Genomic DNA, 23499 nt, shown 5'->3' on the forward strand with positions numbered 1-23499 from the left:
AGACAGACACACACACAGACACACTCCAGCACTGACGGCGCCGGTCGGGAAGGAGGAGGGAAAGGTGAGCCGATGGGAGGCTATTAAATGTCTCACTCCCCAAGGCCCGGGCCCGCCGACCTAGCATAAGGGGAGCCCCGGCGGGGTCAGGCCCCCGAGCCCACCGCCCGGCATCCTCTCGGAGCCCGGCTGCCGAGCGCCCTTTGCGGCGGGGGTCCGGTCCCGGCTGTCCCGGCTCGGGGTGCAGGCGCCACAGGTCCGCGTCCCCCTCTCCAGCGCCGGCTCCCCTCCCACCCGGGCTTCGGCTCCGGCCCCCGCGCCCCCCGAGTGACAGGAGACGGCCGAGCAGCGCCCCAACGGGGACCCTGGCCCGCGCCCCCGTCCCGCCGCCTCAGTCTCCCCGTGCGCACTCACCTTGCTCGCCGGCGGAGCGGGGGTCTAGCCGGCTGTTCGCTCCGGCGCGCTCGGGGACGACGAAGGCCGCCTGCCCGCTCCCGGGCCCGCCGCCCCCAGTCACCAAGGCCGGCCCTCGGCCGGACACTGCCGAGCGGAGGAGGAGCGGGTCCAGCCTGCGCGTCACCGGCGTCAACGTGCCCGACGTCCGGCGCGTCGCGAGAGCGTCAGAGCCCGGCGCGCCAGCCGACCCGACCCGCGGGAAGGGTGCCCAGTGCGCAAGCGCTGCCTCCTCGGGCCGAGCCGGCCGCGCCTCCCGAGCGCCTATTGGCTACGTGACAAACGCCCCACCCCACCCCCCGCCCGCCCAGGTGGGCTCTCGGCCGCCGAGCAACTGGCGGCTCCCCGCTCGTGCACACGAGGCCGTTACTTAACGTCAGCGGGGCCCCGAGACCCCCGCAGACGTCCCGCAGCCTCACCTGTCGCACCTGTGCAAGCGGGAGCCGGGCACGTGGGTCCTCCCCTGAGCGGACCTGGGCAGTAGGGAAGCCCCTTGTACCTTTCCTGTACAATGGGAAGTGTACTGAGCTACCTGCAGGACATATCTGAAGAAGAGTGTGGCATCAGGATTGGAGGACGACTAACTACCTGCGATACGAATATGATACTTTACTTAAAATACTGAGGAACATCAAAGACCACAGCTTTTGATATGGGTTGCACCTCAAAAATCCTCACCATTGGATCGATAAATAACATTATGGTACATGGAGAAAAGTCCGCGATTGTCAAAGATTTCATTTTGCTGTATCAACCATCAACGCCCAGGGAAGTAAAATCAAGAAACCAAACGACCTATTGCACTAGGCAAATCTGCTGCACATGACCTCTTTAAAGTGTCCAAGAGCCAAGGTGTCAGTTGGAGGACTGAAACCATAGTAACTTCAATAACCTGATATGCATATGAAAGTTGCACGGTGGATAAAGAAGGCCATAGAAGAACCGATGCATTTGAGCTATAGTGTTGCAGGACAATTTTCAAAATAACATGGACTGCCAGAAGAACAAACAAATCAGTTTTGGAAGAAGTATAACCAAAATGTACCTTAGAAGCCAGGATGGCCAGACTTCGTCTCTCATACTTTGGACCTATTGTCAGGAGGTACCAGTCCCTGGAGAAGGACATCAAGCATGGTAAAGTGGAGGGTCAGCGAAAAAGAGGAAGACCCCAACGAGATGGATTGGCCCAGTGATAGGTTCATAGCAACGATTGTAATGTTGGCGCAGGACTGGGCAGTGTTTCGTTCTGTTGTACATAAGAGTTGGTACCAACTCGACGACTTGACGGTGCATAATTACACCTGCAAGGGGGTTCAGAGAACATGGGTAAAGCGACTAGTTGGGAGCCTGCCTGGGGAGACATTCCATCTGGGGTGGTTATTTTTTGCCTTTCTGCAAACATTTCCAAGCTCCTGCTGTGGGTTAATGCGCTAGACTACAAAGTCAGTTTGAAGTACAAGATCGGTGGTTCAGGTTCACCATCTGCTCCTCAGAAACCTTTTGCAGGGTTGCTATGGGTTGGAACCCATTTGAATCAGTCTGGAGAAAGAACACCTCTGCCCCAGAAGACGTACAGCCTGAATGCTACTTAGAAGCTAGGATGGCAAGATTTCATGTACTTTGGAGGGACCAGTCCCTGGAGAAGGACAGCATGCTCAGCAAATCAGAGTTAGCGAAGAAGAGAAGACCCTCAATGAGACGGATTGACCCAGAGGCAGTAGCATTGGGCTCAAACAGAACAAGTGTGAGGATGATCAGGACCGGGCAGTGTTTTCTTCTGTTGTGCATAGGGTCACTTCACTGTGAGTCAGAAGCAACTCGGTGACATCTAATAAGATAGACAAAATGAGCCCTGGGAGTGCTGTGGTTAAAGCACTGATCTGCGAACTGAACATTTAGTGGTTTGAACCCACCAGTCCCTCCTAGGGAGGAAGATGTGGCAGTCTGCTTGTGTAAAAATGAAAATCTGGAGACCCTATGGGGCAGTTCAACTTTGTCCTATAGGGTCACTGTGGACTAGAGGGCAGTGGGTATGTGGCAATAGGGATAAGGTAATGGTTGGAAGGACCCGGATATCAAGAGTATGTCCCTAGACTATGTGGAACATTTAAAGCAATAGATGAGAGTCAGAGCAACGCAATTGGGGAAGCTGTGGGCTGAAGAACTCAGTAGGGGGAGGGTGGGCTTGGGGATGAGGACAAGGTCACTCAGGGTGCCAAGTGATCTGCCCACAGGAACCTGGCTGGCTTGGGGCCCGAGCTAAGGCCGATCACTGTGTTACAGTGACCAAGGAGTGGCCACTCTAAGAGCTAATCAAGGAATAAGTGTTCCGTCAAGGAACCTTGCTAGTGAAGTGGGTTAGGAGTTAGGCTACAAAGTGCAAGGTCAGCAGTTTGAATCTACCAGCCTCTCGGGTAGAAAGCTGAGGCTTTCGGTTCCCATAAAGATTTACAGCTTTGAACACCATATGTGGCAGTTCTAGACAGCTTCACTGTGAGTTCCAACCTGCTCCACCACCAAGCATTTGATCAGTGGGTCTCCAGTGCAACCCAGGTGATAACAATCCCCAGCATGGGCTGTTCCCTGCAGAGGGGTGACACCTGGACCTCATCCATTTGGCCACATCAACTATCGCTGTGAAAACTTTTTGGATTTCCCATAATGCATCAAGGAGCCCTGGCTCCTTTACCACCTGTAGGTGAGCTGAGATGAAACTCACACATGTGCATCTTACATCCTTTCACGGATGATAACCTTGAAGTACAGACAGATTCCACAGTGTCTACATCTAACATGTCTCCAGCTTCCCCGCCCCACCCAAAGAAACACTTGCTGTAGAATCAACCCAACTCATGGCAACCCCATGTGTGTCAGGATAGAACTGAGGGTTTTCAGTGACCTGGTTTTTGGAAATTGGTTGCCAGGCCTTCTGAGATGCCTCAGTGTGGACTCACACCTCCAGCCCTCCAGTTAGCAGCCAAGTGGGCTCACAGTTGGCCCCACTCAGGGACTCCCTTGGGTCAGTGATGGTCCCAGCCAGGTGCTCACTGGTACCCACTGAGGGCTTATGGACCTGCCTCTCTACCATCTTGTCTGAAACTCCCCACGCCCAAGCACAATGGCAGGCCTAAAGAGACATCCTGCAGAGACACGAAGTCTTTTGTCTCTTTCATCTGCTTAATTACATCTTAAAACCAAGTCCTAAGCTTGTTGTACCTCACTTCACCTATTGTAGTAGGTCCCGATGTGACTGCTCTCGGCATCCTGACACCGGACCGCAGGTTGCTTTAAACCGCAAGGTTGGCCAGCCAAATTCACCAGCCGCTCCTTGGAAACCCAATAAAGGATGACTGTGAGTCAGAACCAACTCGATGGCACTTAACATTGTAGGGCTGAGAGCCGGGCAGAGGTTGACCACACTCTCAGCTCTCACGGTTACCTTCCTGTGGCCTCGGGCAAGGTACGTCTTCAGTACTAAGCCTCAATCGCATCATCTGGCAAATGGGATAATTATACTCACACCACTATCCCCTCCCCGTGAGAGGTGATGTGGAGGTAACTGCTGGAGCCCTTCCAGCTGGCTCCCTGCCCCATCGTGAGTCCCTCTTTGAAAGGTATTTTCAACCAGACTTACTGGTCAGATAGAACAGGGTACAACCCGGAGACTATGGGATTGGTCAGCTTTCAGGTCTGGAACTGGATTCACCCTGTGCTTCAATGATCAGCTAAGCAATAGCTAGCTAGGTAGGGGGACCACAACACTAGTGAGGTACACATACTGCAGAATGGTCAACCATTGGACATCAAAAGGACAGCAATTACCCAAGGACAAAGTTCAGAGGGGTGGGGGCAAAGAAGGACAGATGGCGACGAGACCCACCGGGAGGAAGTGCGATGCGTACTGTTACATGCACGGTATTGCAAGCATTAGAATGAAGTGATTCATATAGTTTGTTGGTTTGTTGAATGTCAACCTGTTCATTTGTCTATAAGTCTTCATTCAATTCACAAAAGTTTTTGTGTATGTGTGTATGTGTGTGTTGTTTTTTTTGAAAAGACGACATTTTCACTCACTGGTTATAAATGTGGACTCTGACACCAAGCAGGCCTGGTTTCAATCTTGGCTTTCCTGCGTCTTACCGTGACTGTGTGCTCTTGGGTAAGTTGCTTGACCTCTCTGGACCTCCATTGGGTTAAGTCAGTTGGGAAGCACTATATATATAAAGCAATAGCTATTACCACTTGCAAAAGCCCTGGTAGTGTAGTGGGTATTGCGTTGCTAACTGTAAGGTCAAGCCCACCAGCCACTCCATGGGGGACAGACAAGCCTGTCAGCCCCCGTAAAGATTTACAGTCTTAGAAACGCTAGGGAGCAGTTGTACTTGGCATCAGCAATGATGCCAGTGCATCTGGGTTTTAGTTATTACCACTTGGCAGATGCAACCATTAGGAGCCTTATAGGATCCCACTGGCTGACATTCGAAAGCAGCTCTCCAGGTTTGGCTTCCTCACCCATCTTAGTCTGGAAGTTCCACTGAAACTTGTTCATCATCATGGCAGCACGCAAGCCGCCTCGGACAGATGCTTGGTGGCTGCACCTGAAGAGCATTAACTGGGAATCGAACCCGAGTCTCCCGCATGGAAGGGAGAGAGTTATACCATGGAGCCACTGTTGCCCCATCACTAACTGGCTCCTTTTGACTTGGGGTGATCCGTTCATCCCCTGGTGTAAATCAGGACTGGCATAAACCGGGCACTAGGATCCCATAAGAGGTAGGGATGGGCCTGGGGCCCTCTTCTAACTAAAGATACAGAAGGGCCTCCTGAGATTTTCCTCACCGATAAAGAAGCGCAGCATGGAGAAAGCCCAACAGCGCTGCCCTGGGTCTCGAGGCCATGGGATCTGGCAGCTGTGGATGCCATCTTGAAATCATAAGAGAAGACTTGCTGCCCATGGTCTTTTTCTGCAGGAATTCATTCCCAGGACACCTATGTTTTACCAAATTCCAAAGAGCAAGAAAAATCTTTTGAGAAATAGAAAAAAAAAAAAAAAGGCGGGGTGGGGGGGCAGGTAGGGGGTAAAGTATGACCAATGTCGTTTGCTATGTAAACGCCACCAACAAATGTTAATGGGTGAGGAACAAATGTTAATGGGTGAGGAAGTCCACAGTCAAAAGCAAGGGCGGCAAACATCGTGGAGCTGAAGGTTGAGGTGGACGTTTCTAGGAGCTGAGGTGGCAGCGGTGGGAGAGAACCAGCCGGTCTTGCTGGTCCTTGTAGCACATCCTAAGCACACACTATTGGCCCTGCCTCTACCAGCAGTGAGTCATTCTTGGAGATAAAGTAACTGTGAATGAATTTATACACTCTGCATACTTTACACAGATCCTCTTGAGTGTTGTTCCAAGAAATAAGCAAAGGAAGTCTTTGAGCTGGCAGTTTCAACAGCACTGTGTAGTATTGTTAGCTTTGCTAAGAGATTAGAACACTATGTAATTTGAATACCATCCAATAATATTTGCTTTCCAGTAGTTAAAGAGCCACTGTTGTTAGGTGTTGTTGAGTTGGTTCCAACTCATAGCAACCCCCTGGGAAACAGAACGAAATACTGCATTGCGGGGTTTGAACCCATGGTTACAGACACTGTGGCATTTCATCTTGCTGGGGATCTTCCTCTTTTTCGCTGACCCCTCTACTAAATATGACATCCTTCTCCACAGACAGGTCCTTCCTGATAACATGTCCTAAGTACACGAGACTAAGGTCCTCCATCCTGACTTCTTAGGAGCACTCTGGCTGTACTTCTTCCAATAAAGATTTGTTTGTTCCGCTGGCGATATTCTTCTCCAACACCATAATTCAAATGTGTGGATTCTTCTTGCCCAGCTTTTGCCTACTTATGATGGCTTGAGTCAGGCGCACCTTAGTCCTCAAAGTGACATCTTTGCTTTTGAACACTTTCGAGAGATCTTTTGCAGCACAGTTGTCCATAGACTACAATTTTGTGTGTGAAGCAGGTAAGATAGTCGAACCGTTAAAAAACCAACCTGCTCCCTCCCTGTTGTGCAGCTTGGAGATGCTTTTGGAGATGTTCCTAAAAATTTGGCCAACATCAGCACCAAGAGAAAGAAAGTTTTCTACATCTGGATGTTTGTCATAAAGATCAAGACTATCAGATCTTTTAAGTATTAAATGTTTGTGAAATTAGTTTTAAAATCTTAATGATTTTAATTTGGTGTTTATCTTATGTTAAGGCTTCCATCTTTTAATGTTTACTGTTGTCAAATGTCTGTATCAGGTAAAAATCAGTTTTACATGTTATTAAAATACTGGACTGCAAACCACCAGGTGTGTGGTTTGAGCCCACCGGCAGCTCCACGGGAGAAAGATGTGACTTTCTGTTTCTCATAAAGATTTACAGCCTCGGAAACTCTATTCAAGGTCACTGTGAGTTGGACCCGACTCAACAGCCCTTATCAACAGCAACAACCCATGATATTAAAGGGGCAGATGGGTAGCGAAAACAGTTCAGTGTTCAACTATTAGCCCAAAGGTTGACAATCTAATGTCACTAAGCCATCCATGTGACAATTGTTGAAATGTCAGATGTCTTGTTATTATTATATACCACAATAATAATAATAAAAACATACAAATAAAACATGTATTTTAACCCTACTCCCCTAAAAAGAAGGTTGACAATTTGAACTGACCCAGAGATCTGGCGGTCTGCTTCCAAGAGATCGCCCACAGCCTTGTGACCCCCGTGGGGCGTGTCTACTGTGTGCTCACAGAGTTAGCGTGAGTTACGATCGGCAGCTAACAACTGTAACGGCGGTAACAGCACAGTGTGTTGGTTTACAAACACCATAAATGATGCCTTTCTGATTTATTTTTTTGTATGGTACCAACTTTTAGCATAAAATTTTAAATTTGTGGTGAAGATAGACACAGTAGAACACACACCATTCATCAATGTCAGCATGTGCGATTCAATGACTTTGGCTACGTTCTTCTCTTGGGGTCCACCTTCAGAAATCTCTGCCCCCGTTTGTTTCCCCACCATTGACTCTGCCCGCTGTTACCGTCACTCGTTACTGTTGAAAAGCATGAAAGCACTGCACTGTGAAAAATACAGAATTAATTTACGGTTGAGGAATTCCTTATTCTCGGATCTCAGAAATTCTTATCGGTTGGGAATTTGGGACACAGGATTGCTGATGTTCTGAGCAAAAGGCATCCAAGGAAATTCCAGCCTCTCAGAAGCACAACCCCCAACCACCACTACGAGAGCAGATGTTGTTGTTGTTGTTAGGTGCAGTGGAGTCGGTTCTGACCCATAGCGATCCTATGTACAGCAGAACAAAACACTGCCCGGTCCTGCGCCATCCTCACGGTTTCTGCTACGCTTGAGATCACTGTTGCTTACCGGATGAGTGAGATAAAAACACATCCGTGTTGTTCAAAGGAGCCCTAGGGGTGCCATGAGTTAAGCGTTGGGCAGCTAACTGCAAGGTTGGTGGTTCAAACTCCATGGGAGAAAGATGAGGCTGTCTGGAAACCCTAAGGTGCAGTTCTATCCTGTCCTAAGGGGTCGCTATGAGTGGGAACCGATTAGGACGCAGTGCGTTGGATTTGAACATGGGTGTTGTTGAAGCCCCCTTTAGTTGGCAGTTCCAAAGACAACAGCAGTACAACCAAGCAAGCCCCCTTTCTCTCTCTCTCTCCCTCTCTCGGTGGCACGTTCTTCTGATCACTTTCACGTTTCATGAGTGGTATTGTGGCAACTGCCGGATGCTGTGGCTTTTACGTACTTCAGTCCTTCCATCAACAAACACGATAATGTCAGGCGCTGCAAATATGTCAGTAAACTAAGCCATCAGAACCCAGACTTGCGTGGGGAAGCAGACCAAGAAGCAGATATTCTGTATCTGTTTTGAAAACTGTCCTCATATCATGGGCAATAAGAGCTGCCTTCATGGATCCACTAAGTCTCTGTCAGTTTGTCGTACTGTGGCGGCTTGAGTGTGGTGGTGATGCTGGAAGCTATGCCACTGGCATTTCAGATACTAGCAAGAGCACCGAGAACATCCAGATTAAGAGAGACTAGGAAGAAAGGCCTGGAAGTCAACTTCTGAAAATCAGCCAAGGAAAATGCTAAGGATCATAATAGAGTATTGTCTGAGCCCCTTAGGTTGGACTCAAAGGACACAATAGCCGCACCTGTGGACTTGAGCAGACCACCAATGGTGACAATGGTTCAGGGCCAGACAATGCTGTTTTCTGTTGAACCTGGGGTCTTGATGGCAACTTTCAACAATAAACTGAAGTGTGCACTCGAGGTTACCCTGGACTCTTCAATTTCTCCCTCTTGTCCTAACAGGGCTCAAGCTTCCGCCCCAGGGAGAACCAGACAGAGCCTCGGGAGAGCGAACAGATGAGTCTAGAACTTTCTGACACTGGCTGGATCTTTCTGTTAGAGAATCTGGTCTGCCGATTTCTTCGCCGTTCACATCAGATCCATTTGTAACCCAAGACTTAGCATTTCATGTGGAAACCCTGAAAAAATGTCTCCAGTAGCTCAGGAGTTTGTATAGTCTACCAGGTGGGCCTGATGGAATAAATATACAAACAACATCCTTCCCACATACCAACGCGTTTCTTTCCCAGCACTCTTGGCCTTGACCCCCTGCTCTCGAAATCCCATTGAAGGGCTCCCTGCAACCTGCCAATCGCACAACACTTGAGGTTGAGCAATCCCTCAAAACAAAACAAAACAAAAAATTCACTGCCACCAAGTCAATTCTGAGTCAGTGACTCTACAAGACAGAGGAAAACTGCCCCATAGGGTTTCCAAGGCTGTAAGATGAACACCAGCCCACTAAGTGCAAAGTTAACAAGGCAGCAAGTGTAACCTTTAGGAGAGCAGACTTGCCACGTCTGTCTCCCTCAGAGCGGCTCGTGGGCTTAAACCGCTGCCCATTCAGCTCACAGTCCAAGGTTGCTTCTCTGAAGCCCAGGGCCCCGGAGCACCCCCTCTGGCGGCACCTCCTGTCCCTGGATGGGGGAAATGGACAGGACTGATGGAGAAGGGTATGACTGTCCACTCTTGCCCTGTGTCCTCAGGACCCACTGGCTGTGATTCCCAGCAAAGAAGGGGAGAAAAAGCCTTTTTCTTAAGCAGTGTAGATGGAGATGTTAAAAAATTTGGATCCAGATGTCTGAAGAATCCAAGAAGTCCTAGACAGGCTCAGATGCTGCAGAGCTGGGCAGAGTCTCGGTTGAGCTGTGCATGGAAGAAGCCGGAGCTCAGAGTTCAAGTCACCAGCCAACGCCAACCTGCAGGGGCTCCAGCTGGAAGGGAGAGGCACTGGGGATGGGAGGGGTGGCTCCAGGGGTGCTCACAGCCTGAGCTCTGCACATCGTCCTTGGGGAGCCAGGTGTTCACGCGGATGGACTTCCACACTTAACTGGATGGAGGGGCCTCCTGCCTGCGTTTCTTCTTATCTCTGTTGGGTCCTCTTGGCTTTTTACATGAGACAAAATGAAAGCATGTGGGGCTTCTTTATGGGACCCCTAGGACTGTTCCCAACAGGGTAAAGTTAATTAAACAGACCCCTGTACTGCTGACAGAAATAGGGCCCTTATAGCAGAAACACAATAAAGTATTATAAAATAAAAGGGGAGAAGGGCCTAGGGGGGTGCGGGGTGCGGGGAGTCAGGGCCAGCAGGTGGGACCCTCACCTGTGACCACATCCAGGACTGTGAGCAGGCTGGACTGCAGTCTGCCCATCTGCCTGACTCTGGTACCTTAGGGATCCAGCAGGAACAGCAGTGTTGCCTTTACGGCCCTGGGGAGACCAGAGAGGGGATGCCTTGACCCTCGTAAGCTCCAAGGTGCCAGGGTGGGACCCCAGCAGGGAAAGCAGCCTGCAGACACCTAGTGGGTCCCTGACACCATCTGTGTCCTCTCCAGGAAGAGAAGAGTTATGCTTTCTACAGTAGAACAAAATGCCTTTCGGCAACATGATGCAGAAAGTTGTGTAAACAACCCTCCGGCCTGCATCCTGACATGACTGTGGAACAGGGTCCCTTTGCCCCTCAGCTGCTTCCCAACATCATTCTGAATTCCAGGGACAGGAGGCTGACAAGCACTCCTGACAACCTGGGAGCAGTCTCACGTGACAGATGTCAGCATTTGCAGAAGGCCTGGGGAGAGTCAGTAAAACTCAGCTGTACAGCCCAACTGGTCTCTACACTTGTCCCAGCCTAGAACACCCTGGTCCACCTTCCCTGGAGGGGAAGAGGCCAGGGGTGGGGAGATCAAGAAAGATACAAGGGCCGGCTCCTGTTCCCAGGACTCCTGTCCCTGCAGCTGCCAGGTCAGGGGCTGAGGTGGACAAGCTCCGGGAACCAGGGGAGGAGGTGGGAAGGGCATTCCTGGAAAAAAGCTCACTAAAAATGAGTAAGAGCGAGTCATGTCAAGAGTGCTGGGACAGGGTTCCAGACAGGTGTCGGCTGGCGGAGGGGGTGGGTACCGCCCTCTCAGAACCTCAGTTAGCATCCCTTGGCCCTTCTCCCCCTGTTCCACAGCTTTGAGGCTCAGCTTTGCTCTCTGCTCCCCCTTTCCTGCGGGGATGTACTGGGGCCACGTCATCCTCCTTGCCTTCCCTTTTCCCATGGCTCCAGCTGCGTTAGCTCAGCTCCACTGTGTGGGAGAGGGAGGACGCCCACCCACCACCAAGCAGAAACCTGCCTGGGAATAATGGAGCCTCAGTCCCTTATGAGAAAGACCCAGGAGCCCTCTAATGGGATCTGAGAAACAAGAATGCCTCACTCCAGGGTGGCTGGGCTCTCAGGAGACACAGAAGGCAGTTGACCTGGGAGCCGAGAGGACAGTAGTGTCCAGACTGGGGATGGCACCTGGCCTGGGATGGTGCCTGCGGTTCTGTGTCCAGTGTTGGCCTGACTCACCTGTCCTCTTTGGCAGACCCTAGGCCTGGTGGAGATGGTGCCCATGGGTCTCCTGATGACATTTGAGCCCATTCAATGGCAAACAAGTGTCCCTGGTCAGTTGAAAGATGCCCACTCTGTGAGGTGGCCTGGTACCCGGGGACAGGCCAGCAGGTGTAACCTCAGGGAACTTGACCTCATCTGTAATGTGGGAGAGGAGTCTCTGAGAATATTAACAAAGAGTTAACATGTCAGCTCCAACAATGTACCCACACAGAGGTACATTGGAAGAATGGTCGGTGATCTGGTTTTGAAAAAGCAACCACTGGAAACCCTATGAAGCCCAGTATCACTCGGACATATCCGGGTGCCGTGATGCCCAGTCTGGTTTCCACACTGAGGTGGGGTAGGTGGAGGACTAGATTTCCCATCCTGGTGCTCCCCTTCCCCACAATGGGGCAGAGGCAGAAGGTGACCAGGATTCGGATGCTTAGGAGCGGCGGAACGCTCTCCTAACTTGGCAGCCCTGGTCAAGGCCCAGCTCACATGTGTTTTCTGTATGTACCATTGGGACTGTAGTGTGAATATCAGTCTGCAGGTCCCTGGGAAGGGCTGAGGACCTCGAGGGCGTGTGTGTGTGTGTGTGTGTGTGTGTGCGTGTGTATGTCTGTGTCTAGCCTCTCCCCAATTCTTCTGTAAACACAGACCCTTCTCCATTTGCCTACAAAAGGGCAATGCTGTGCAGTTGGGTTCCCGCCCCCAGCCCCCTAAACCCACTGTTGAAAACTCTCCTTCAGCTCAGCCTGGGATCCAAGGGACACGATGACTCAGCACTCCTCTGACTTGAAGACCCTTGACCTGCTGACCCCATCCCCTCTTTCCTCAGTGCCCTCTTCCCTTCCCAGCGGTGGCCACTCTCCCTGACTCGCTTCCAGGGATCCTTGTCCCCAGTGGTTTAAGTGTCTGGTCAGCCATTGAAATCCACTAGCTGTTCCCTGGGAGAAAGATGAGACGGTCTGCTTCCGTGAAGGTTTACTCCCAGAAGCCCTATGGGGTAGCTCTACCCCATCCTATAGGGTCACCATGATCTTTGGTGACCCCTAAAACACTGGGGTTTCTTAGGGTTCTATCCATGCCCTCTCTCCTCTCCATCAGCATTGTGGGGTCAGGCTCATTCTTTCAGAGGGAGACCCCCACCGAGGTGGACTGGTACAGGGGTAGCAACAGTGAGCTCAGGCGTAGCAACAATTGTGAGGCTGGCACACGACTGGGTAATGCTTTGTTCTGTTGTGCTCGGAGCAGGTAAGCCGAATGCCATCAGACCAAGGCTTACTGGTGGGGTGAGGTGCCTCCCGCACTTTAAAGAGCAGGGCAGGGGCCAAGGGGCTGAGAGACTAAGAGCCAGCGGGCGGTATGCCTGAACTGTAACGGGTTACCCAGTCCATGAGGAGCTCTGGTAGCATAGTGGTTACGAATCAGGCTGCTAACCCCAAGGTCAGCAGTTCAAAACTACCAGCTGTTCCATGGGAGAAAGATGAGGCTTTCTGCTCCCGTAAAGATTTACAGCCTCAGAAACCCTGTGCAGGGTCACTATGAGTCGGAACCGACTTCACAGTACTTAACAACAACAACCCAGCCCACTGCATCAGGTGTATTAGGACTCACAGGGTTTCTGAGGCTGTAAACCTTCACGGGAGCAGACTGCCTCATCTTTCTCCCACAAAGGGGCTGGTGGGGTTGAACCACTAACTTTGCGATTGTCAGCCCAATGCCTCCAGAGTCCCTTGCACCTGTTACTTTCCTCATAAATCCCACAATCGCGCTGATTGTGAGTTCTATGTGACTCTAAGGGAAGCAGAGAATGGTGGGAGGGATGGTCGGGGTCAGGGTGGGTGGGAAGGTGGGAGACCTGGCTGACCTCCACCTCACAGGGATCATCCTTGGGCTGCTGAACTGACCCTCTCTCCTCCTCCCTCATACAGAACCCCATGGCATCTTTGCAGGGGGTTCACCTCATACTGCTGATCCAGAAACTGGGTTGTCATCGGGGACTGCTTTCCGCCCTCCGCTTCCTGGATCTCCCTTGGAGACTAAAGAGGGCAAATCCAAATGCCAGAACCTTGACCCCAGCTCCCCAACCCCAAACAAACAAAAACCAACGAGGAATGGAGCGGCTGGGGACTCTAGTCCCAGAGAGGGAGAGGGCCTGTGTGCTGAAGATGGGGGGATAGGGGACAGGCTTGCAGGGTATACCCTTTGGTTGGTTGATGATGCATGGAGGGGATTGTAACCATGGCAATGAAACAATATATGATAGGGTGAATGTAAAGCTAATGTTCTCCCATGTAAACTCTCACATAATTCATAATAAAACATTAAAAAAAAGTTATGAATCAAATTATGTAAGCAATTCCAAGTAACAATGCAAAAGTAATATTAATTCTGATACCTTTCAAATGTGTATTCAGATCTCTAGATTTTCTTCTTTATAATGCCTGTGAAGCAATGCTTTAGGGATAAAACATTCTCAGACCATTTTTACATAGCTTGTAATAGTTCCATCATTGAATGTGTCATTAAACTAATGAGAGTGTATTGCAATATATAAACAAAAATTAGATAAATTAAATATAAGTATATATCTTTCTTACAAACAAACAAACAAACCAAACCCAAGAATGAGGAGAGACGTTTCTGGAATAGTTGTAGAAGGTGACCTACTGACATACCTGTTAACCTTCTTTCCTTTTTAAAAAGTTGAATGTTATGAATGTTTATTATTACATGCGGCTGCATTGCACACCAAACAAAGTATCTCTACTGAACTGAGTTAGGCTGGGGACCTTCAAGCTTTGCTTCCTCAGAATCCAGGACCCTGGCGTCCCTCGGAGGTGGATGACCAGGGGTGTCTGGCCCTGGGACCCTCCGGGAGCACTGTGGGACACCCCAGTAAGTGCAGCCCTGTCTAGCACCTCTCAACTTCTTTGTTTCTGTTGTCCCTATCAGGGACCAGAAGCCCCGTCTGTCCCTGGCCCATCCGGGTCATCTCTCCCGATGTTCAGGTGCAGTTTTTCCTGGATGCCTCCCAGGTGTCCTGTGGAGTCACTTCCTCCTGCTAACTTTCTGAGGGGTGACATTGGTCTTGGGGTAATGGAGGGCAAAGCATTTAGTCTCAGGATGCACAGTGGAGAGCTACAACTTACTCTCAAAGGGTTCCAAAGAAAGGAAATTTATCATGGGTCCTGGGCTGGCACTGTCAGATCAGCACTGGGCTCATTGCAAGGTCGGAAGTTCAAACCCACCAGCAGCTCCTCAGAAACCCTATACAGGGTCACTGTGAGTAGGAACCCAACTCTATAGCACTTAATATACATATACATGTGTGAGTATATAAATACGTATACATGTGTGTCTATACTTATGTATATGTGTGTATTTGTTATTGTTAAGTACCGTGGAGTTGGTTCTGACTCATAGCGACCCTGTACAGGGTTTCTGAGGCTGTAAATCTTTACGGGAGCTTTGAAAGCCTCATCTTTCTCTTGCGGAAGAGCTGGTAGTTTTGAACTGCCGACCTTGAGGTTAGCAGTCTGATTCATAACCACTACGCTACCAGAGCTCCTTATATGTAGTGTATATATACACACATATACATGGACTCCTGGCGTGGCACTGTAGGATCAGCATTGGACTGCCATCCACAAGGTCTACAGTTTAAACCCACCAATGACTCCTCGGAAACCCTATACAGGGTCATTATGAGTCCAAACCGATTCTATACAACAGCAACAATGCATACGGTGGTGGTGGTATGCCATGGAGTCAGTTTTGACTCATAGGGAACCTGGATAGGGTTTCCAGGACTGCAAATCTTTACAGAAGCAGAAAGCTTTCTGCTCCCATAAATACACAGCCTCATCTTTCTCCCGCAGAATGTCTGGTAGTTTCAAACTACACATATATAGATAGATAAGCGCAGGATTGCAAAGTCAGCTTGAACTACAAGGTTGGTGGTTCAAACTCACTAGTCACTCCTCAGAAATCCTATGCTGGCTTGCTATGAGTCAGAATCGACTGGACAACAACACATATATGTTATATGCATATGTATATATATTCCTGGTGTGGCACTGAGGGTTAATGCGCTGAGCTGTAAAGTTGGTTTGAACTCACCATTTGCTCCTCGGAAAACCCTATACAGGTTCACTGTGCATTGGAACCGACTCAACTGCACTAAGCAACATATGGAGTGCACTAAGCAACATATGGAGTCCTGGTGGGGCACTCACTCAGGATAAGCACTGAAATGCTAACTGCAAGGTCAGCAGTTCAAATTCCTGGGAAACCTCATCACAGGGTCACTGCAGGCTCACTGTGAGTAGGAGCCCGACTCTATGTCTCTTAACACCACCAGCAACAGCGCTCTTTCTGGAGTCCTTGGTGTTGTTGTGAAGTGCTGTCAAGTCGGTTTTGACCCATAGCAACCCTGTATAGGGTTTCCGAGGAGCAGCTGGTGAGCTTGAACCGCCGACCTGGCAGTTGAAACGGCTTTGCTGTCCAGTGCATTAGCCCACAGAGCCACACCAAGGCTCCTCTGGAGTCCCTGGGTGGTTGTCAATGGTGAGCACGTTCAGCTGCTAACCTTACAGCATTACCGGTCACACTCGTCCCCTCCAAACCCTTGTCCCCTTCCAGTCAATGCTATCTTCCTAAGGCTAGAGCTTTTATCATGCCCCTCCCTGGCTTCAAGCCCTTGGAAGCCTGCTCTTGGGACAAAGTTCAAATTCCTTCAGTGATCAGTGAGGTTCCTCATTACCTCTCCAGCCACCCCACCTCTCTCACCCTCAAACCCCATGCTCCAGCCACACTCTTGCACCTCCCTCCGCTACATCCTCCCTATGTGCAGAATGCCCCTCTCCCAACTTGCCTCTGCCTGTTCCACCGTCTTCCAGTCTCATGTGAGATCCTTCTTCTCTTTGAGCCTGAGTCAGAACTGTCTTCACTTGTTCTGTGAAGTCCCTACGTGCTGGACTTGACCTATCAAAGTTCCTATGCTGGACAGGAAATATTTTCTGATGGCATCTCTCCCCACACACAGCAGTAATAGTCACAAGGGGAAGGACTGACACGTCTTGTTTGTCCTTATCTCCTGCTCTCTGGGAGCAGGACATGCCAAATCAGGAGCATGCAGAAAATAATGGATGAGCAGATGGGTGTATGGGGGATGGACGGGTGGGCGGGTGGATGGCTAGGTGCCTGGATGAATGGAAGCATGGATGAGTGGGTGGATGGATGGGTGGGTGAGTGGATGTATGGAGGGCTGATAGTTGAGTGAATGGGTGGGTAGGTGTGTGCATAGACTAATGTATGGGTATATGGGTGGATGGATGGATGGATGGATGGCTGAGTAAATGTATGGATACATGACTGGGTGGATAGATAGATGGATGAATTATGGGGAATGGATGAGCGGGTAGATGAGAAGATTAATGAGTACACTGCTGCCTCGTTGGTTGAGTGGATGGATGGGTGGATGGGTACATGAATGAATGGATGTGTAGATGAAGAATGGATGAATGGGTAGGTGTATGGATAGATGCATATGTAGATGAGTATGTGAATGGATGGGTAGATGGATGGATGGATGGAAGGGTACATGAATGAATGGATGTGTAGATAGATAGTGGATGGAGAGGTGGATGAGTGGGTAGATGGATAGACAGACAGGTAGGTAGGTGAATGTGTAGATGGATGGGTGGATGGGTACATGAATGAATGGAAGGGTGGATTGAATAGTACATTATCAAGGTGTTATGTTCTGGACTGCAAAGTCAGTTTGAATCACAAGGTTGGCAGTTCAAGCTCACCGGCCGCTCCTCAGAAAACCCTCTACGGGGTCGCTATGGGTCGGAATTGACTTGCTGGCACTTCACAACAACATCCGGCTGTTACAGGTCTCTAGAGCAGGGGCCTTGGGCTTCACTGGGTGAGTTGTATTGGAGGGTGTAGGGGGCAGGATCTTGATTACAGCTGTGAATTAATGACTAGTCCCTCGGTGGGGGTTGCCAGTCTCGGCACTTTATATGGTTACTTCTCTTCATCCTCGTGGCAGCCCTTCGAGTGAGATAGCTTCCATTGCTAATTATTTTAATGACATTTCTGAATAGTTTATACTTGCAGAGGTACAGCACCTTAAAGGTACAAGCGTATAGGCAACTCAAAGGAAGCATTTCTCACGGAAGAACCTCGGGACTGTGGAAGATGTGGTAGAAACTCAATGAAATGACACTGGGCACATGGAGAAACAAGCCCACAGGGATCGGGGCCAACAAGTGGGCAACAGTAGGCTTGACATCATGTTGAGCAGACTCAAAACACTTTCTCTCACCCTAGTAAGAAACATGGGCGAAGAGGGCAGCTCTGGTGTGGGGGTCATAGGTTCAGGGGCAGAAAGGCTCACGGGTGCCCCAAGCGCCCATCAGAAAGGTGGGACAGCCAAACAATGGAGTGTTATTCAGCTGTAATGTGCCGAGTGAAGTCTGTTAGACAGACAAGGAAACACGCTGTATGAAGTCATCTTGATGAGCTACCTAGAAAAAGGCATTGCAGAGAGACCCGAGGTTATTGGTGGTTCCCAGGGGTGTGTGGGAGGAAGTCCATGGGAAGGGATTGCTTAAAGGGTGCCGGGTTTCTGTTAAGGGTGAGTAACAAAGTTTGGAACAGCGATGATGGTTGCACCACACAGTGAAGGTCATTCATGGCACTGCATGGTTATGTGCAAAAGGTTGAAATGGCTCATGTTTAGCACATGACTCAGTGTGCCGACAGGACCGAGTAGAACCATGCTCTACACGGTTTCCAAGGCAGGAGCAGACAGCCTCATGTTCCTTCCCAGGAGCGGTTGGTGGTTCGAACCTGCAATCTTTTCATTAGCAGCAGAGTGCCTTAACCATAGTGTCACCAGGGCTCCTGTGTAGTGTGTGTGTGTGTGTGTGTGTGTGTGTCGGGGTGTGTGTGGTATATACATATATGGGGAACACTGGACCACAAGGTCAACTTGAACTGCAAGGCTGCTGATTCAAACCCACCAGCTGCTCCTTGGAAACCCTACAACAGGGTCACTGTGAGTCAGAACCGACTCAACGGCACTTCACAACAAGACACATCTATATGGGGAGCATGATGGCTCCAGATGATAAGTGCTGGACTATGGACCACAAGGTCCATGATTTGAGCCGTCAGCTGCTGCGCAAGAGAAAGATGAGGCTTTCTGCTTCCACAAAGAAATATATATATATATATGTAAATATATATATATATATATATATGTTGCTGTTGTTGGGTGTCATCGAGTTGGAACCGACTTAACAACATATGTGCATATATTTATTTCTGGGCACTTAACAGAAACGTATATGCATAGATATACGTTTCATATGCATATGTTATTGTTACATGCCTTTGAGTCAGTTCTGACTCATAGTGGCTTTATGCACAACTGAATGAAACATTGTCCGGTCCTGTGCCAACCTCACATTTGTTGTTGTTTCAGCCCATTACAGCTGTCACTGTGCCAAAGGGTCTTCTTCCGCTTTTTCTCCCACCCTCCACTTTACCAAACATGATATCCTTCTCTAGGGACTGGTCTCTCCTAATATGTCCAAACTATGAGAGATGAAGTCTGGCCATCCTGGCTTCTAAGAAGCATTCTGGTTGTACGTTTTCCAACACAGGTTGGTTTGTTCTTCTGGCAGTCCACGGCACTTTCAATATTGTCCTCCAAACACCAGAACTCAAATGCATCAATTCTCCTACCATCTTCCATATGTATTTGTTGCTGCTGTGTGCTGTCGAGTCGGTTCCTATTCGTAGTGACCCTGTATAGTGTTTCTGGGAGTGGCTGATGGTTCTGAATGGGTAACCTTTCAGTTACAAGTCCAGAGTTTATCTTACAGCCTCTCACCAGGGCTCAACTCTGTGTGTCTGTGTGTCCAGGGAGTCCTGCCGGCACTGTGGGTTCAGTGGACTGATAACTGCAAGGTTGGTTGTTCTCATCCATCGGCTGCTCTGTGGGAGAAAGCTGAGGCTTTCTGCTGAGGACTGATAGTCTCAGGAGCGGTTCTACTGTCCTTCAGGATTGCTGAGTCAGACTTGAGTCATTGGCAGTGGGTTTGGTGTTTTGACACACACACACACAAACTTAAATCACAATACACATTTATAAAAAAGCACATACTGTGCCTAGGGACAGGGAGACAGGTGACCAGAGCAGGGGTTTGAGCAGGTGTCAGTGTACAGTTGGCATGGAGACCTCACATGGCTGGCTTCAGGTGTGGGCACCCGGGTGCTTGAAGGGTGGTGCTGAGGGCTGGGCAGAGCCAGACTGAGATCCTGAAGGGAGTCACTGCTTGTGGGGCTTGGAAGGCAGGAGGCGAGAGCTGGGCGAAGAGAGAGGAGTCACACCTGATGGAGGAGACTATCCTTGTTCTACCTGCTCCCCGTCCCAAGGTGTTGGTTAATCACCTTCTGGCACAGGGTGGGAACCCGCCCACACAGCCATCCTGCCTGGGGTGGTAGTGCCTGACTGAGACTAGGCTGTTCCAGGGGCTGTACCCACAGTCCCCTCTGAGTCTGGTTTCTGATTCTCAGAGCTGGCCTGCGGCCAACACAGGGTGTGTGGGTCCCTCTGTCCTTCACCCTCACCCCTGGCTTTTGCTTTACCACCCATGGGTTTTGTAACTGACGGCAGCTCGGAACCTCAATCTTCTCTGTAAAATGGGAGTGAGCAGGAGACACACTGTGTGGAAGCCCCTAGCAAATATGTGGCAGATGTTAGCTATTGCTTCTCCCCCTCTTTCTGGGCCTCAGTCTCCACATCTTCAAAACCAGAGTAGGGGCATTGGTAGTCCCACGGAAGAATTCTCGCTTTCGAAGTGGGATTTAAGGTTCGATTCCCGGCCAGTGCATCTCATGCCCCACCCATCAGTGGAGGATTGGGAGTTTCTAGGACACTGAATGTGTTTCAGCAGAGCTTCCAGATTTAGACAGACTAAGAAGAAAGGCCTGGTGATCAGCTCTGGAAAACCAGCCAGTGAAAATACTGTGATGACAATGGTCCAATGTGTAATAAACAGATTATGGGGATGGTACAGGGCTGGGCAAGCTCACCAGCTGCTCCTAGGAAACCCTATACAGGGTCGCTATGGGTTGGAACCAACTCGATGGCACTTCACAACAACAACAACAACAACAACAGGGCTGACCAGCATTTCCTGTACTGTGCATGGGGTGGGGGGCATGAGTCAGAAGGCAGACTCAACAGCAACTGATAACAATGACAAGAGATCATTGGAGCATCAACCCATTTAACAGATGAGGAAAATAAGACGCAGGAGGTAAATTTGTCCAAGGTCACACAGCAAGTAAGTACGACTCTTATCCTGGGAGTGGACCCCCTTCCCAGGAGTGGACCTTGTCACTGAGTGGGGGGGGGACTTTGGGGGAGGGCACCCGTTCTGATGCTAAGGAACACAGGCTCCACCTGAAGTTTGGGCTGAACTCCGCAGCTGGTGGGGTGTGTGAGTCACACAGTCACAGACACTACACTTGTCGACTCTCGGGATTAGAAACTAGAAGATTCGCTCTGGTGCTAATCGTGACCAATCTCTCTCTCTTGTTGACTTTCTGTAACAGAAAATAGCTCTCAGGTAGGTTCAGTCTTGAATGGTGGCACAATCCAGTTGCTAGGAATCGAGTCGGTTCCGACTCAGTGTCTTCATGCACCAACAGAATGAAACACTGCCTGGTCCTGGGCCAACCTCACAGTCGTTGCCATGCTTGAGCCCATTGAAGCAGGCACTGTGCCAATCCATTTTGCTGAGGGTCTTCCTCTTTTTTCTTGGACTTTCCACTTTACTAAACATGATATCCTTCTCCAGGGATTGGTCTCTTCTGACAGCCTGTTAAAATTAGTTTGGACTTCATAGGATCACTTTCCCCTTGCATTCAGTTACGTCACTGCAAGTGTCCGACATCACACCAATGCAATCCTCAGAGAGGCTGTCTGGGGTTGGAATGGGGGCTCCGTTGTCATCAGGGAACTGGGTTCCTTCTGTCTTGCTTTGTCTCCTCATGGTCGAATATGGCTGCGTGCGCTCTGGCTATCAAGGCTGTATTCCAGTCAGAGGGAAGAAGGAAGGGAATGAGAAGGGCACATCCCTCTTCCTTTAAGGACACTTCCTGACAGTTCCACGTGACAGAAGTTAGAACATGACCACAGGGAGGTTGGGAAATGGAGCGTTCATTCCGAGCAGTCATGCGCTCAGCTAAGCCACGTGCTCAGAGATTTCATGTAAAGGAAGAAGCAGGGGGAGCAGGTACTGGGTACTGGGGGGGGGGGGCAGCCCCAGTCTCTGCCAAGGACCGCTTTTCCATCTGTGAGCAAGACAGAAAGTGTTCTTTATTTAAAATTAAGTGAAAAAAGAGAGTAGCGTTAAAGAAAAAAATGAAGTGAATAAAAGACCAAATACATTGCGAAACTGGCCCTTGGATCACCGGGCTTCGGGGGCAGTATCTGTGAGCTGAAGTAAAAAAGAGAGGCATTTAACGGCAGGATTGAGGCAGGACAGGTTTTGTGTTTAGGAAGTTACATGTGGTCCCAGCGTGGACAGTGGCCCGGGACAGGGCGAGAGCAGGAGACAGCACTGTGGAAGGGATTGTTGCTGTTTTAACAGACAGGCAGCAGTACAGCCACGCAGGAGAGGTGGCGCAGGAAGGGCAGGGGAGGCCCAAGAAGGCATACAGGTGTCAAGACCAGGCGAGAAGGTTTCCACCCACCTGCCTCAGTTTACCTAGCAAGTGCAGACCAGGGCCACTTGTGGGGTCAGAGAAGAATGAAATAGGTTGACTAGTGGGTGGAGGTAAAGGAGGCTGAGGGTTTCTGAGCAGGCTTTGGGGCCAGCTGCACTCAGGGGATTCAGAACTGAGTGTGCAGTGGAAGAAAGGCCTGTCAGGGCGTTGCTGTGGGTACACGGGAGCTGTGTGGCGGCTGACTCTTTCCCTCTCACCCGCAACAGTAAGGCATTAGCACGGAGACAGGATGTGGAACCAGCTCTGGCTGATCCCGGAGCCTTTGTCTGACTCGCTGCCTGCAGTGTTCTGGTGCAGAGGGCAGTGTATGGTGTGTGAACGGTGGATGAACGGGTGGAAGGCAGGATCCAAGCTCCTGCTTACGTACCCAAACATTCTCCTTCAGAAGAGCCACATGAGTCCCCCCAGGGGACTCTCGGTGAGAAGGGTCCGATTTTTCCAGAATAAAAGGCTGTGGGGACCGTAAGGTCAGCTCTTCGTGCTCCACCAATGGGTTTATGTCCGGTGCTGCCTGTGGTCTCAGTGGCGTAGTTTGGGAGCACCGGAAAGCCTGATCTTCACTTTTGGGGTCACCCCTGTGATGCTGGGAGATGGCTTGCGGTGAGGCAGGAGCAGGCACAGGAAGTCCTTCCAAGGAGAACTGAGGAGGACAGGAAGCTGCCCGAACCGTCCAGACTGCCCAGTGCCATGGTGGATTACAGACTGGACTGGTGCAATCCATAGGGTTTTCAGCAGCTGATTTTTTTTAAAGTAGATAACCAAGCCTTTTTTCCTACTGTTGTTGTTGTTACGTGCCTTTGAGCTGGTTCCGACACAGCCACCTTGTATAGGGTTTACGAGGAACGGCTGGTGGATTTGAACCTCTGACCTTGCGATCCAATGCTTACTCTGCAGTGCCACACCAAGACTCCCAGCGATGTCATTCTCCACTGACAGACTTTGAGCTGCTCATGAGATGCGTTGGCAGGGGAACAGAGGCATCCTGGGAAGGTGGTTTCACTACTAGTATATAGGAAGTGCTCATGAGACACAGGCGTGGGTCCTGTCTATCATGTGTCCCTGGTCCTGGGACCTGTAGGCGTGCTTGGGGACAGAGAAAGTGCAGCCTCACCTCCCAGTTGCCTGCTTTCCGAGGGCAGCCGAAGGACCCTTGTGAATCACTGTTTTACAAACAAGACAAAGCAGCTTTCAGATTCACTTACAGACAACAAATAGTAGTAGTAG

General features: G+C 50.1%; 1 protein-coding gene across 1 annotated transcript in view; it reads right to left on the reverse strand.

Annotated features, from left to right (window-relative positions):
• Positions 1–868: 868 nt before the first annotated feature.
• Positions 869–23499, reverse strand: part of LOC102840059 — a 31245-nt gene continuing 8614 nt past the window's right edge. The window contains exons 8-10 of the mRNA XM_006861042.1: positions 19723–19844; positions 9105–9178; positions 869–881 (exon numbers count right to left, since the gene is read on the reverse strand). Coding sequence (XP_006861104.1) covers positions 869–881; positions 9105–9178; positions 19723–19844 — 209 coding nt within the window. The remainder of the gene's footprint in view (positions 882–9104; positions 9179–19722; positions 19845–23499) is intronic.

This window comes from Chrysochloris asiatica, unplaced genomic scaffold, assembly GCF_000296735.1.
Source record: "Chrysochloris asiatica unplaced genomic scaffold, ChrAsi1.0 scaffold00040, whole genome shotgun sequence".
Taxonomy (NCBI): Eukaryota; Metazoa; Chordata; class Mammalia; order Afrosoricida; family Chrysochloridae; genus Chrysochloris; species Chrysochloris asiatica.